The sequence below is a fragment of the Sciurus vulgaris genome, assembly GCF_902686455.1.
Source record: "Sciurus vulgaris genome assembly, chromosome: 16".
Taxonomy (NCBI): Eukaryota; Metazoa; Chordata; class Mammalia; order Rodentia; family Sciuridae; genus Sciurus; species Sciurus vulgaris.
Window position 1 is genome coordinate 31,353,266 of NC_136477.1, and position 15,827 is coordinate 31,369,092.

General features: G+C 33.9%; 1 protein-coding gene across 39 annotated transcripts in view; it reads left to right on the forward strand.

Annotated features, from left to right (window-relative positions):
• The window catches only part of CLASP2 (cytoplasmic linker associated protein 2), a 196,918-nt gene that overhangs the window by 96,956 nt on the left and 84,135 nt on the right, over nt 1-15,827 (forward strand). For 30 of the 39 annotated variants that reach the window (XM_079114217.1, XM_079114191.1, XM_079114185.1 and 27 more), the window contains 6 exons: nt 1,016-1,075; nt 2,229-2,306; nt 2,960-3,127; nt 5,277-5,332; nt 6,133-6,306; nt 13,631-13,654. In XM_079114217.1, the coding sequence (XP_078970343.1) occupies nt 1,016-1,075; nt 2,229-2,306; nt 2,960-3,127; nt 5,277-5,332; nt 6,133-6,306; nt 13,631-13,654 (560 nt within the window). The remainder of the gene's footprint in view (nt 1-1,015; nt 1,076-2,228; nt 2,307-2,959; nt 3,128-5,276; nt 5,333-6,132; nt 6,307-13,630; nt 13,655-15,827) is intronic. The other 9 variants (XM_079114218.1, XM_079114220.1, XM_079114221.1 and 6 more) reach the window with 1 other exon arrangement.

Genomic DNA, 15,827 nt, shown 5'->3' on the forward strand with positions numbered 1-15,827 from the left:
TACCCTGTGTGCATATATGATTACATGACCTGTGTAAGGAATGAGAAGTTATACTCCATTCATGTATAATGTGTCAAAATGCATTCTACTGTCATGTATAACTAATTAGAACAAATAAAAAATATATATAAAAATTTTTGGACTAGAGTCGTGGCTCAGAGGTAGAGCATTTGCCTGACGTGTGAGGCTCTGGGTTCGATACTCAGCACAATAGATAGATAGATAGATAGATAGATAGATAGATAGATAGATAGATAGATAGATAGATAGATAGATAGATAGATAAGATCCATTAACAACTTAAAAGATTTATAAACTTCCTTATTAGATATCTGATATATCCAAAAATATATATATTATCAATATATATATCCTAAGGATGTTGTTTTTCTTATATTGGACAAAAATCACAAAGTCATTGTATTTTAGTATTTTATAGGTACTGGGAAAATACTTAAGACCTTCTGTTTTTTAATAGTTTCTGCAGGTGTGTAACTTGCTAGATGTAATTGAAAACATCAGAAAGTACTTGGTCAAATAAACAGACAAGAAAATGTACTGTATTAAAAAAACGAACAAACAGGAGAGCCAAGATTGAAGCAGTTAAAGGTGGAAATTGGAGAGCTTAGATAAAAAACAAAGTTGATTTAAAATGGTGTGCATCCATATTTAAGGAAATAATGTAGAAATGAAAGATCTAGATTGTCATGACTTTCTTGGTCATCGTGGCATATATCTCCAATGTCTAGTGCATAATAAGATATGTAAGAAATATTTTTAAATGAAAACCATTAAATTTTACACTAAACAAACCTTTTTAAGGTATTAGGGAATTCTAAGTACTTTTCAACTATTTATTGTAGAAATAGTTGGATCCTTAAAATCAGATATTCCATAGTTAAGACATATAAAACATGCTTCAATTCAGGGGGCAAAGTTTACAGTATTAAAAAAGAAAGTGTTAATGTGTTTCTCAATACAACATTTAGTTAAAATTTAACTTTTCATTTTTCAGGCGTTCATTTGAATTTTTAGATTTGTTGTTGCAAGAGTGGCAGACTCATTCATTGGAAAGGTATGCTTGCCTCTCCCTCCTTCCTCTCTCCTCCCAGTTGTCACCAGTTCTTTAGAACCTGTTGGTATTGGTTTTCCATTATTTCTCATTTTTCCTTAAAGATTATTTGTTCAGGTTTTACTTCAAAACTATGGTGTTGTGCTGTTACTCATTGCAGCTATGGTAATACGATTTTCTCTGTGGAGTGGGTGAGGGTCCCTTAAGTAGAATGGATTATATAAGAGACTTAAATTAGGCAAAATTTTAAAAATATTTTTAATCATGTGAGATAGATTTTTCTGAGCTGCAATCACCTAACGAATAATTTAATATAGGGGAAAGGAAGGAGCTTCCTTTTAGAGGGAAAAAATTTCATTAAAAAAAGATACCAGTACCTGGTGTCATTGGTCAAGTAATATCTGTGTATTATCTAATGTAATTCTGAGGTGAAGGAAAGGAAAATATGGGAAGTTAGTTGGTCATTGGGTATTTTTTTCATTAGTGCATATTAATTATATAGAATAAGGTGTTCTGTTGTGGCATATTCTTACATGCATACAGCATATTTTGATCATCAGACACTGGCCATTTGTGCAGTTGTATTTCTTATTCTCAAGTTTGATACTTCAGTGATTGTTTACATTTACATTGAGTGTATAGCTGATTTTCTGTTTTCACGGAAATCCTTAAATCTCTTCATATCTGGTTTTTAATAAATTGAATTTGTTATTGATGGCATGAAATAATTCCAAGTTTTCTTTTTAGTTCTTCTGTGGTAGCTATTATTTCATATGGTCAGATCAAAACTGATCATACTCTTAGCAAATCATTTTCTACAGTGATGAGTTAACAAAGAGCCACACAAAGTTTTTTCCCCTCAAATTCATTTAAAAAATTTAAACTTAGGCATTATATATTTATACATTATCTGCACATTATAAAAATAATTGCTGTCAGATTATATTGTTTGAATTATCAGAAGGAAACCATATGTGAATGAAATGTAGGGAGATTATTAGAAGATCTTGCAATCTTAGGTTTATTATTGTGTACTAATTAATCTTTTCACCTCTTCTGCCCCTCTGTGATGGATATGTAACATATATGAGTAAGTATCATTTATGGTAAAATGGACAGCTTACTCCATGAATTTAAAAATGTATTTATTTCATAGACATGCAGCTGTCTTGGTTGAAACTATAAAGAAAGGAATTCATGATGCTGATGCTGAGGCCAGAGTGGAGGCAAGAAAGTAAGTCTATGGTGTATTTTGTGACACTTTAAACATACTTTGATCTTTTTAAAAAGGAATTGTACTGAGAAAATGAAAATGTCAGAGGTGTCCCAAGTATTCTAGGTCACTACCACTTCAGTAAAATTGAGATTGAGGTTGTTCATTAAACCTGTACTAGACATCTTACATCCTGTTTGAATTTTTCATTTGTGTAATGATCAGTATTTTTATTCCATCATAAGCTATTCACTTTTATTATGAATAAAAAAAATCACTTATTGAGTATATATTGTGAACCTAATACTGTGTGAGTTGCTTGGCCTATGTTTCCTTCTAATCTTTAAAATAATCCAGCAAAGGTGGTATTACCTCAGTAAGCCAACCAAAGTCTGGATATTTGGAATTTACCCAAGTCCACATTAACCCTTAAGTGACATTGCCAGGTTTTGAACTGAAATCTGTTTTGCCAAAATCTTGCAGTCTTTCTTCTGGAACTTGTTCAATTTAGAATATATTCACTTTGACACATGGTAATGTGTTTAAAAAAAAAACCAAGTTCATCTTCATCCTTGAATGTGCACATTTTATTGTTAGAGCCTAATCATGTAAAACTGTTCCTGAATATACTTTTCTTTCTTTTATCCTTTTTCCCCTTCTTCTTTTATTTACAGGACATATATGGGCCTCAGAAACCACTTTCCTGGTGAAGCTGAAACTTTATATAATTCCCTTGAGCCATCTTATCAGAAAAGTCTTCAAACTTACTTGAAGAGTTCTGGCAGTGTAGCATCTCTTCCACAATCAGACAGATCCTCATCTAGCTCACAAGAAAGTCTGAAGTAAGATCATGCAAGTGATAGTTACTGATCTATTGTTCTCCCCAACTCCCCAGCATTCTTTGAGTTGAATGGTTGACTTTCTGCTTGCTTTCACCTAAAATCTTAAAAAAATGGCAACTCAAGCCTACCTTTTTTTTTTTTTTTTGTGGTGCTGGGGATCGAACCCAGGGCCTTGTGCTTGCAAGGCAAGCACTCTACCAACACAGCTACTTCCCTAGCCCTCAAACCTACTTTTGAAGAACTCAAATATGCTATTGTTTCAAGGGCTGTATTATATGCTAGATTTAACTTCTTCTCTTTGGAGAAAGAGTGTAATGATTCATATTTTGTTTCTACGTGTTCATGGTCTGTGAAAATCTGGGAAGCACTGATTAGATACTATAAAAATAATTCATACAGTAAATAGCCCATTTTTAAGACATTATAGTGGAGTAATTGTAAGAGATTGAGAAATTATCTTCTGAGTTCTTATACAAATCTGTGCAACTTATAAAAAACTCTACTGCTTTCCTTCATAATCTTTTGCACAGCTTAAAAATTCCATAAATGCTTTAGGGGGCAAAATGATTTAATAGCTCTCTTCTCTGTAACTGTTCTCATTGTAATGTTGGCTACTTCAGATTGTATTTTTTTTTAAATTGGTACTAGAGAATCGAACCCAGGGGTACTTTACCACTGAGCTACATATATCCCCAACCCTTTTTATTCTTTATCTTGAGACAGGGTCTCACTATGTTGCTTAGGACCTTGCTTAGTTGTTGAGGCTGGCTTCATGCTTGGCAATCCTCCTGCCTCAGCCTCCCGAGATGCTGGAATAACTGGCATGTGCCACCATGCCTGGCCCTATTTTTTATTTTGAGACAAGACCTCACTAAGTTGCCGAGACTGGCCTCAAATTTGGAACCCTCCTGCCTCAGCCTGCTGAGTTGCTGGGATTACAGGTGTGCACCACTGCGCCCAGTTGGCTACTTCAAATTCTTGCTGCTTTGGCAATAATAACTGTATTTTCTGTCTCTCTAGGCCTCTGAGATTGCTAAAAATGTTTAAGCCTTTTCTCTTCCTTACTGTGATCCTCTGTCATCTTCATGGCCCCTTGTCCTGTGTCAAGTTATTTGCATATTTCCTTAGGAAAGAGCAACTCACAGAATATCAGTTTACCTTTTGGTAATTTGTTTATCTTTGGGTCCTCAATGCCCTATACACATTGCTAGTTGCCTTGGTAACTCTGAAGCAGGGCAGGGATTAGGGTGAGGCACCAAGGCACATAAAGAGTCATTTAAGGAGGGTTGTGTGAATACTAAAGTCTAGTTTTTAAAACTAGTTTTTTAAAATATTAAGGAAGATGGTAAGTTCTTTGAGATGATTAGAGATATTTTGTTAACATTCTCTAATCATATGTGATATCCTCTTAGCCTGTGTTTTTCATTCCACAGAATACCATTCAGTAGTATTGTGGGGGGGTGATACCCCCACACTGCATGCTGCATTATAACTGCATGAATTGGGGTTTTTTGTTTTGTTTTGTTTTGGTTTGGTTTGGTTTTGATGTGTGGTGCTCGTGATTGAACCCAGGGCTTTGTGCTTGTGAGGCAAGCACTCTACCACTGACTATATCCCCAGCCCATGCATGAATTGTTGATGACCACAGTGCTAAGACTTAGGTGAAAGTCTTTGATATGCTGGTATATGTTAATAATAACACCGCCTCTTTCTCTTTTAAGTAAAATACCTCAGGATCTAAGTGCTTGATAATGCTAATATTGAGTCCTCTGTGGTGGGCACCATGATGTGCACTAAAGACCAGAGTGAATAAAAGCAACCTGATCTCTCTTTAGAGCTTACCCTTTACTCATAGCCAATTATTTTATTGTTGATTCACAGCTAACTGAGATCCCATTAATATTTGATGACATGTTTGAGTGATTTTTAAAAAGAAGCTTAACTTTCTTCATACCTGTAATCCCAGTGACTCAGGAGGCTGAGACAAAAGAATTACAGTTTGAGGCCAATCTTAGCAATTTAGCAAGACCCTCTTTTGGGAGTGGGGAAGAAGTTTCCCATCTTTTCAGAAAACTAGTATCTCGTTAGTGGCCATCAGAGCAATGGTAAACTAAGTTGTGTACTTAAAGCATTTCTTTTTACCTTGCAGTCGCCCTTTTTCTTCTAAATGGTCTACAGCAAATCCATCAAGTGTGGCTGGAAGAGGTAATTGCCTTTTAAATAAGAGTCATAGCCTATTTTATCTCTAAGCAGTAGCCTTTGTACTGTTTTGATGTAACCCACAATGAAAAAAATCATTTTCATAATGCAGCACCACACATATATACTATAAAATTGCATATATACATATATAGTATAAACTGAAGTTCCATGAAGCAGTACTTACCCTTACATGTAATACACTGCTTTCTATTCTGTTTCATTTCTTTCAAATGTTAGTCATGACTCATTCAATTGATTTCACAACCTGTTACTGGATTATGATTCATGGCTTATCAAACTCCTCTTTTTTTTTAAACTAAAAAACTAAATTTCAGAAATTTAACAATTTAACTCTCATTGCCCAAGAGTGGCAGAACCTCCATTAATTTCTGAATATCCCTATTTCTATACCAGTTTTTTTGCATTTTTCTGATAGTAAAAATAACATTACTTCCATGTATTTATCTTATATACTCTTTCATTTTTCATAAATCAGTCATAAACATCTCTTTAATCTACCTAACAGTTCTGTGAATTTTACGTCAAAATTGGTCATTTTACCAATTTTATAGGAGAAAAAATAAGGCAGAGAAATATCAAAAATTGACCAAGAAATCTTAGTTGTGTCAGGATTGAAACTGAGGCATTCTGATATTAATATGGTACTGTTCATTTGGCTGCTGCTTCCTTGCTGACTATATCATCGTGGTTTATTAGCTCATGATGATTTCAAGTTTATATAATTTTTATGTTATTTACAGTTATTTAAATAATACTAGTCACTTTTGTTGTGTCTTCCATAGTATCCGCAGGCAACAACAAAGCCAGTTCCCTTCCAGGAAGCCTGCAGCGTTCTCGAAGTGACATTGATGTGAATGCTGCTGCTGGTGCCAAGGCACATCATGCTGCTGGACAATCTGTGCGAAGTGGGCGGTTAGGTGCAGGTGCCTTGAATCCAGGTTCCTATGCATCATTGGGTAAGGCAACTAATTATGGGAAATTGTACAGTGTTCTCCCTCTGGTCTCAGTGAAAACAAAGTGATCTGTCTTAATCATTGCCATGTTATTCTTGCATGTTAAGGATAAACCATATGTTTTAATATGATTCTGCATTGGGGACAGTTCTGAGGTTTCTTCTTTTCCCTCTTCACCTTCCTCCTCACCTTTTTTTTTTTTTACCTTCTTCTCATTATCATCTTGATCAAAGAAACAGTTCTTAACTCCATGATTGTCAATAGAACTTATAAGTCTGCAGTTCTGCCACATTCAGCCATGGATTACTAAAATAAGTTTGGGGATGGTATCAGCCTTGTAACCAGCATCTCTTTTCTTTCTCTTGCTTCTTGTCCCTTACCAAGATTTTAAAGCCTTTAGAAATCTGAGAGAACTCAGAGCTCGTATATATCTAACCAAAGCTTAAGTATATATTCGAAAAGCTATTTGGAGTTTGGTTTTTGTTTTTATGCCCATCATTTTGAAACTTCGAGGTTGGCTATCCATGTTGTGTATCTGTTCCATACTTCATTTTTCTTTCTAAAAAACTATGAGAGCAAAATCTCTTGAGTTAAATGTATGTGAAAATCTGAAATTAAGTGGTTGAAAACCTGGGAAAAGTTTTTGCCAGATAGTATAAAAAAGTTTAAATGGCAAGAAATATTTCAAGTCTCTGAGAAACATAAGCTTATTTTTACAGGAAAGATTATATATGTATATTAAGAAAATAATATGGGGCTAGGGTTGTGGCTCAATGGTAGAGCACTTGCCTAGCATGTGTGACTCACTGGGTTCAATTCTTATCACCACATATAAATAAGTAAAATAAAGGTCCACTAACAACTAAATATAAAAATAAAAATAAATTTAAAAAAAAGAAAGAAAGATAATAATATGGCCAGGTGCAGTGGCACATGCCTGTCACTCCAGTGGCTTAGGAGGCTCAGGAAGATCACAAGTTCGAGGCCAGCCTCAGAAATTTAGCAAGACCTTCAATAATTTGGTGAGACTCTATCTGAAAATAAAAAGGGCAGGGGATGTGGCTCATTGGTAAAGCACACCTAGGACCAAAAGAAAAGAAAAGATATGTATTAAAATAGCTAGTGGGGCTGAGGTTGTGAGTTGGTGTTAGAGCACTTGCCTAGCACGTGTGAGGCACTGGATTCGATTTTCAGCACTGCAGATAAATAAATGAACAAAATTTTTTAAAAAGACTCATTTAAAAAAAAATAGTGAACACCACTGTTGTTGAACCTGACTTATAATGGAACAAATGCAAATCAGAAGAATTATAAATATAACAAAAATGTTTAGCTTAGTGCCCATATTTGATAAGAATGTGATAAATAGGATCTTACTAAGCAGGTCATTAATTCAGATTGATGTGAATTATAGTTATTTTTTGAGTGATAATTTTAATAATACCCATGGAGCATTTTGAAATCCTCAGAAATTTTGACCTAGTAGTCCAAAGTTTAGATAATTATATCAGGAAATAAAAAGTGGGGTGGGTGTAGCTCATTGGTAGAGTGCTTGCCAAGCACATGAGGCACTGACTTTGATCCTCAGCACCAATTAAAATAAATTAAATAAATGTATTATGTCCATCTACAACCAAAAATATTTTTAAAAAAAGAAATGAAAAGTATTCGTTATAGTAGATATTTTAGAGTCGATTTTATATGTAACAAATTAATGATTGTTATTTTATATACTTATATAAATTCTGCAGACATTAAAAAAGCATATTTTCCAGTAAGATAGAATGATACAGATTTTCAGTGTGTGGTAAATTCATTACTTTATGTAAAGGACTAGAGATAATACATATAAAGATGTTAATGGTGGGTTGATTAGTGCTTTTGATTTTCAGGAAACATTTTTGTTTAGAAACATGTTGTCCAGAATGACATTTCAATATGTGGAAGTTAATCAACATAATGCACATATTAATAAAGGCCAAAAACCACATGGTCACTTCAGTACCTGCAGAAAAAGCATTTGACAAAATCTTAAGTCCTTTTATGATAAAAAATACAAACTAGGAATAGAGGAGAACTTTCTCCTGATGAAGAATATCTTTGGAATATCCACAGTTAACATCCTTACTTGGTGTGAAACACTAAATACTTTTACCTATTATCAATAAAAATGCAAGCATGGCCATTTTTACCTTTTCGATTAAACATTATCATGGAGGTTTTAGCTAGGACAGGTAGGCAAGGTGGAAAAATAGGACAGATTGGAAAGGAAGAAGTAAAATTACCTCTATTTATAGAAAATATGATCTTCTATATTAAAAAATCCTAAGTAGCTGTGCACAGTGGCGCACACCTGTAATCCCAGCAGCTTGGGAGGCTGAGACAGGAGGATTTCGAGTTCAAAGCCAGCCTCAGCAATGGTGAGGTACTAAGCAATTCAGTGAGACTCTAGCTCTAAATAAAATACAAAATAGGGCTGGGGATGTGGCTCAGTGGTAAAGTGCCCCTGAGTTCAATCCCCAGTACAAAAAAAAAAAAAAAAAATCCTAAGGAATCCATTAAAAAACAGAATATTAGTGCTGATTAACTGGTTCAGCAAGGTTGCAGAATTCCATATGAGTATATGAAGATTTAAAAATATTTTTAGTTGTAGATGAACATAAGAAGATTATTATATTTTTTGTGTAGTGCTGAGGATTGAACTCAGTACCTCACACGTGCTAAGCAAACACTCTACCACTGAGCAACCACCCCAGCCCCAAGATTTTTAATTTGTTAAATTTTTTATTTTATACTGGTAAGCAGTTTGCTTGGTTTATTTGATAATGAATCTCATATACCTTTACATGACTTCTTAGGATCTTTTGTATTTCTCAAGCAATTGAATAATCCAAAATTAAATTACCAAAACAATTATATTTATAATTGCATTACACAGAATAGAATTCTTAGGAATACATATAACAAAATATTTATGGGATAATGTATAGAAAAAAATTGTACTTTTAAAAGAAATTAAAGTAGACCCCCCCAAAAAAAAAAATGAAAAGAGATTCTAGGCTCAAAATTTTAAAGGGTAATATTAATAAGATGTCAAATTGATGTATAGATTCAATGCAATCCCTATCCATCTTCCTTTAATACAAGTTGGGAAGAGGATCCTAAAAATTCATACAAATATGCAAGGAACAGAAAAATGACTGAAATAATCTGAAAAAAAGAACAACATAATTGGAGGATTTACACTTCCCAGTTTAAAATTCAGTATGTTTATATACTAAAGTAGTAAGTCAGTAGAGAAAGAAAGAAATGCAAGAATGTGAGGAGATACTTTAGTCTTTGAGGTACTGCTGTAAGGATATACTTATAGTCCAATGCAATAGAATTGAGAGTCTAGAAATAAGCTCATAATGTTTATGGTCAATTGATTTTCAAAAGGGATGCAAAGACCACCCAATGCAGAAAGAATTCTCTTTTCAACAAGTGATACTAGGACAACTGGATGCAAAAGAATTTGGACTCTTGTCTCACAAACTCAAAATAGAGCAGAAGGAAACATGGGCATAAATCTTTGTAACCTTGTATGAGGCAGTGGTTTCTCAGATCTTGATAGCAAGCACATAAGCAACCAAAAAAAAAAAAAGATAGATTAGACTTCATTAAAATTAAAACTTTTTTGCTTCAAAGGACACAATGAAGAAAATGAAAAAATATCACATAGAATAAGAAATTATTTGCAACTTATATAACCAAATAGGGACTTGTGTCCCAAATATATAAAGATCTATTAGAACTCAGTAACAAAAAAGACACCTCCATTTTTAAAGATGAACAAGGGTTTGTTGAGACTTTTTTCCAGTTAAGATATAAAGAATGAAAGTATACTCAATATCGTTAATTATTAGGAAAGTCCAAATCAAGAGCATAATGCATTACCACTTCACGTTCATTGTAATGCCTACAAATAAAAAATGCAGACAAAACTGGCTGGGCGTGTAACTCAGTGGTAAAGTGCTTGCCTGGCATGTGTTAGACCTTGGGTTTGATCCCCAGCACTGCCAAGAAATTTGAAAAAGAAAAAAAAAAAAAAAAATCAGTAATTGCAGGTGAGGATGTGGAGAACCTTTATATACTGCTGATCAAATATAAAAAGATAGAGGTACTCTGGAAATGATTTGGCAATTTCTCAAAAAGTTAAGCATAGAATTGCCATGTAACCTAGCAGTTCCACTCCTAACTATATAAACAAGAGATATGAAATTATATATTCTCACAAAAACTCATATGTGAATGTTCACAGCAACATTATTTATAATAGCAAGAACTGGGGCTGGGATTGTGGCTCAGTGGTAGATCACTCGCCTAACATGATGCGTGAGGCCCTGGGTTTGATCCTCAACACCACATAAAAATAAAATAAAGATATTGTGTCCACCTGCAACTAAAACAAATTTTTTTTAAAGTTAAAAAAAAAGAAAAGGAAAAAAATGGGACAATCCAAATGTCTATTAGCTGGTGAATATATAAATTAAATGGGATATGTCCATATAATGAAATGAATTCAGCCACAAGGGAGCATGTTACATAAAAAATTCTGTTACAAGTTGGATCAACCTTGAAATCATTATGAAGTTAGATATAGATAGCTGTATGCTGTATGATTCCAGCTATGTGAAATGACTAAAATAGGTAGTAAACCCATAGTCACAAACTAAATTAGTTGTTGCCAGGGAGTAGAGTGGAAGAAATAGTGATAGCTAATGAGTGCAGGAATTTTTTTTTTTTTTTTTTGAGGTGGTAAAAAATGTTCTGTAGTTAGTAGTGAGGTTGTATAATCCTGTGACTTTATTTAAAACACTCAGTTGTATACTATAGAAAGGTGAATTTTTTGTATGTATGATTATATCTTAAAAAATTAAGTAAAAAGAAAACTAGGAAAAAATAAAAACTTATTCATCTCAAACTTTAAGAATTAATGTTATATTGAATAGTTATTTTTACTACCAAATAAAAATATTATATTTAAAATGTTTTAATGTAAACCAAAAGCCAATTTTTTGCAATGATTTGTCATAAGAAAACCTACAGTAGTACCATAAGATTGACTTAATTTATTCCTTTTGATTGTTTAGGGTTTAAACTGAACATACATTTCATTGTAACACCTTTTTCTCTTTTCTTCATCTAGCCCAGCTTCATACTCAGAGACAATCAGTTAACTGCCTATGGCTCTTTCCAGGGGTTCAGTAAAAGATGTTCCTGTTCTCTCCTTCTCGCCCTTTCTCCCTCAGCCCAACCTCACCCTCTGCCTGTTATGTACCTTCTTATACCCTTGCAAGAGGTGGACTGTTTTCTTGAACTTTGATCCTTACTTATGACTGAACATGTATGGTTCAGAAAGAGTATTTTATTCTTTTCTGAGCACTGAATTTTCAATAGGCACACTGTGAGGAACCAGGGATCCAGAGGTATATGCTTCTATGCTGAGTCTCTCAGTCTGTTGGGCAGTTGCTAAGGACTGAGCAGCTAAAGGTTTGTTGTATGTTACGCATCCTGAGTTTGAAGTCTCAAACTGGAAGTGCTTAGGAAACAGCTTAGTTATAATGGTAATAGAATTTGGGGGAGAAGAGAGATCAGTATTAAGCTCCAAATATTCCACAAAGCCATTACCACTGGTTTGTTTTTGTTTTCATTTTCCCTACAGTCCTGAATGCTTTGGTGGCAGAGATTACAAGTGTTTTGAAATTTATCATTTAACTTTCTGAAGAGGAAACTTGGTGTCCTATAAGATAGGGGAATTCAAGTTCAGGAAACCTTGATTTAACATTTATAAATATGCATTTATAATTTAATATTTGTGAATGCATATTTACAAATATTGTCAATGTAATTGCTTATATAGAAAAGAAAATAGATATTTTCAATGAGGTCATTATAGAGAGAAGACAAATTTCAGTTGGTTGAGGAAGAAGTTGAAAAGAAGAATCTCTATGAATTACTTTTGACTTGATGGTCAAGGAAAGGAGTGAAAGAGAACTATACGAATTACCTGTAAAGTTAAGGGACTTACTGTTTTTTAAGACTGGTGGAATTCAGTATGTTTATATACTAACGTAGTAAGTCAGTAGAGAAACAAAGAAGTGCAAGAATGTGAGGAGATACTTCTTGACAAAATTCCCATGGAAGGCATGAGGAATGGAATATAGAGAAACCTAGCTTGGGAGTTAGCCTTAGATGTGGTAGATTTGGATGTGGTATTTATGGGGAGTGGTTGTTAAGAAGAATGAGATCAGGAAGGTTGTGATTTTTGTCCTGAGTATTCATAGTCAGGATCATGTGCCAAGAGGTGACTTGAGGTTTAGAACATCCATTGAGGAGGCACAAAGAGAGTGGTACCTTTTGGACCTCTAAACTACCCACACATTTGGGGACTTGCTAGAAGGACTCTAGGAGTCGAAATCAGCTGTACTCATGACTGATGTTTACTAGAGAAAAAGAATACAAGCAGAAATGGCAAGAGAAATTTGTAGACTTTCAAAGTTCTCCCTTGAGGCCGGGGCTCTAGCTCAGTGGTGGAGCATTTGCCTAGCACATGTGATGCACTGGGTTCAATCCTCAGCACCACATAAAAATAAATAAATAAATAAAATAAATGTGTTGTGTCTATTTACAACTAAAAATATATATTTAAAAAAAAAAAAGTTCTCCCTCCCACAGGTAAAATGGGACTATGGAAACATGCAGTTTTTTTTTGCCTTGGGAAACTCGCTTAAGATTTAGTCCAAGGTGGTATGGGGAGTGGAGGACAGTCACATAGGCACTCTGCTTGCACAGTCAACTACAATCATCACAACTCCAAACTCCCAAAAAGAAAGCAGGTGTTTACTGTAAATCACACTGTTTGCAAAATCAGTTTAAGCAAACTGGTACAGCAGAGTCTGGTGCTCCCATCCTCACTTAAAATTACCTTATTAACACAAAGGGTATTCAAAACCAAGTTACCGGAAGCCAACCTCACAAGCAAAACCTCCTAAGAACAACAACAATCCTGCCACATGGGCTCTGCCTGCACAGGCACCAAAGGCCACCTCTTTAGTACTTGTACCAGTATGCATGAATGAATACATTCAGCGTGGTCTTCTCTATCAAGTAGTGAAATAGAGAAAGTGAGTTCTTAGGTTTAGCCAGAGGTGAGGTTATACTGTGGTGGTAAATTATGCCTGTACAATGAGTTCTATCTTTTTAAAAACTTTTCTAGGGATCATTAAATTATTTTTTTCTAATACACTAAGTTTTCCTCTGTTCTTTGCTTGCTCTTTCATCAAAGAGGATACTTCTGACAAGATGGATGGTAAGAACTTGCTTTTATAATTCTGCTACACATATTTATGGTTCTTGGGTTCTACCTTATATCCTTATTCATTCTTCCTTAAATTTCTGAACCTATCCTACTTAATTGCCAAGAATCTTAATGTGAAAATGGGTACATAATTATTTGGTCAAATTTTAGATTAGGTATAAACATTTTCAGATTTTCTGTTCTGCTCAAATAGTAGGTTACTACTTGTTGTAACTTAAATCCATTATTTTAAACATTTAGAGACTTTTAGAAATATGCCTCTAAATATTTTCAAGTTCTTGTCTTCCTCTACAATATTGGGTTAAGAAGTATGAAAACTCAGTTGGTAGAGTGCTTGCCTATCATGCACAAGGCTCTGGGTTCAATCCCCAGCACCACCAAAATAAGGGTGGAAAAGAATCTCAAAATTCATTTGATTCAGCACTTTAGTTTACTAACTTTGATGTAGAGAGAGATAAATGACTTATTTCATAGGTTCAAATGATTATTTACGAGAACGAAATGCAAATTGCAGATGCTATCTTTTTTCACAGTGAATTTAAACCAAGATTTAATCAAAACTGAAATTACTTTAAGCTTTGCTTTTTAGATTGCTGTATCCAAATTATTAAGTTTATCTGAAGTTTCTGAATTCAGCAACAAACCTATGTTTATTTTTATCTGATACTGGATAGTATATTATTTATACCTTCACTTTATCAGATCCCATGTTATCTATAAGTATGAGCTCTTTAAAATAACTCATAATAAGATAATACAATCTGTGAGTTACTTTACTTGAGATATAGGAAAACTTGAGACATTTTTATGTTTTTGAGCATTTATCACATAAACTATAAAAATTGATCTGTAGTATATCTTCCTTTTTAATGAAATGGAGAATTTCAGTTAAGTATGTGTGTTAATTACATTAGTCTCTCCTTTTTTGTATATGTGGCTGGAATAACAGCCATCAAGAAAGGTTTTCTGCTAGATGTGGAGGTGCATGCCTATAATCCCAGAAACTTGGGAGTCTGAGGCAGGAGGATTGCAAGCTTGAGGACAGCCTCAGCAACTTGGCAAGACCTTATCTTAAAATAAAAAATAAAAAGGACTCTAATGTATAACCAATTAGAACAAATAAAATGTTTTTTTTTTTTGTTTTTTGTTTTTTTTTTAATTTAAAAAAATTAAAAGAACTGGGGGCGTAGCTCAGAAGTAGAGTGCCCCGGGATTCAATCCCCAGTACCACCAAAAAAGAGATGGTTTGTATACATCAAACTTATGGCTATCCTTTCTAACATTAATATTCCTGGAACCTTTAGGCACCTTTTTTTTTTTTTTTTTTTTTATATCACTTTCCAAGCAAAGCCTGGTTTTGGCAGAGTGTAGTGGTACACACCTGTTATTCCCGCTACATACAAGCTTATTTGGGTCAGAAATATCAGCCTATTTGAGAAGTCACCTCTGTTACATCATGAGTTCCTCCCACTAATGTTTGGTCTTACATGAGCAAATGAAGCCTATGTCATGGATTTGACTATTTCACGTTCTTCTTTGGGCTACCTTTCAAAAATGCACAGAAAATATTACTACTCTGGAACCGAAGTCAATGAAGATCTTCATTTGCAAAGAATAGTTACAGTTACATTTTTCTTGAGTCATTAATTTCTTTTAAAAAAACATTTTAAAATTTAAAAATGAAATGTAGAAGAAGTGTTCCCTGTAGAATTTTGCAATTTTCACTTGACTATTTCAACCTTTTTTTGTGAGTTGTGAATATGGTTATCTCATTTTATTTTCCTGAAAATGAATCTTTTCAAAGTTAATTTAATCTATTAGACTAAGTTTTTTTTTTAATCTTAAAAATACAGTTGCAACTTTGTTCAAAAATACAAGAAAACAGCAATATGAGAAAATATTTATACTTCATAATCAATTTGGATTCATCCAAGGAACACAAGTTGGTTTAGGAGCCAAAAATTATTTAACATGATTGCTTTATTCATCTTTTGCATTTGTGTAACCACAAGAATAACTTGGAGGAGAAAAAATTTATTTGGGAGCTCACGACTTCAGAGATCTCAGTCCATATACTGTAAGCTCAATGACTCTAGCATCATGGGGGAAGGGCCCAGTGGAGGCAAGTTGCCCAAATCATTGTGGTATCAGGAAGCAGAGAGAG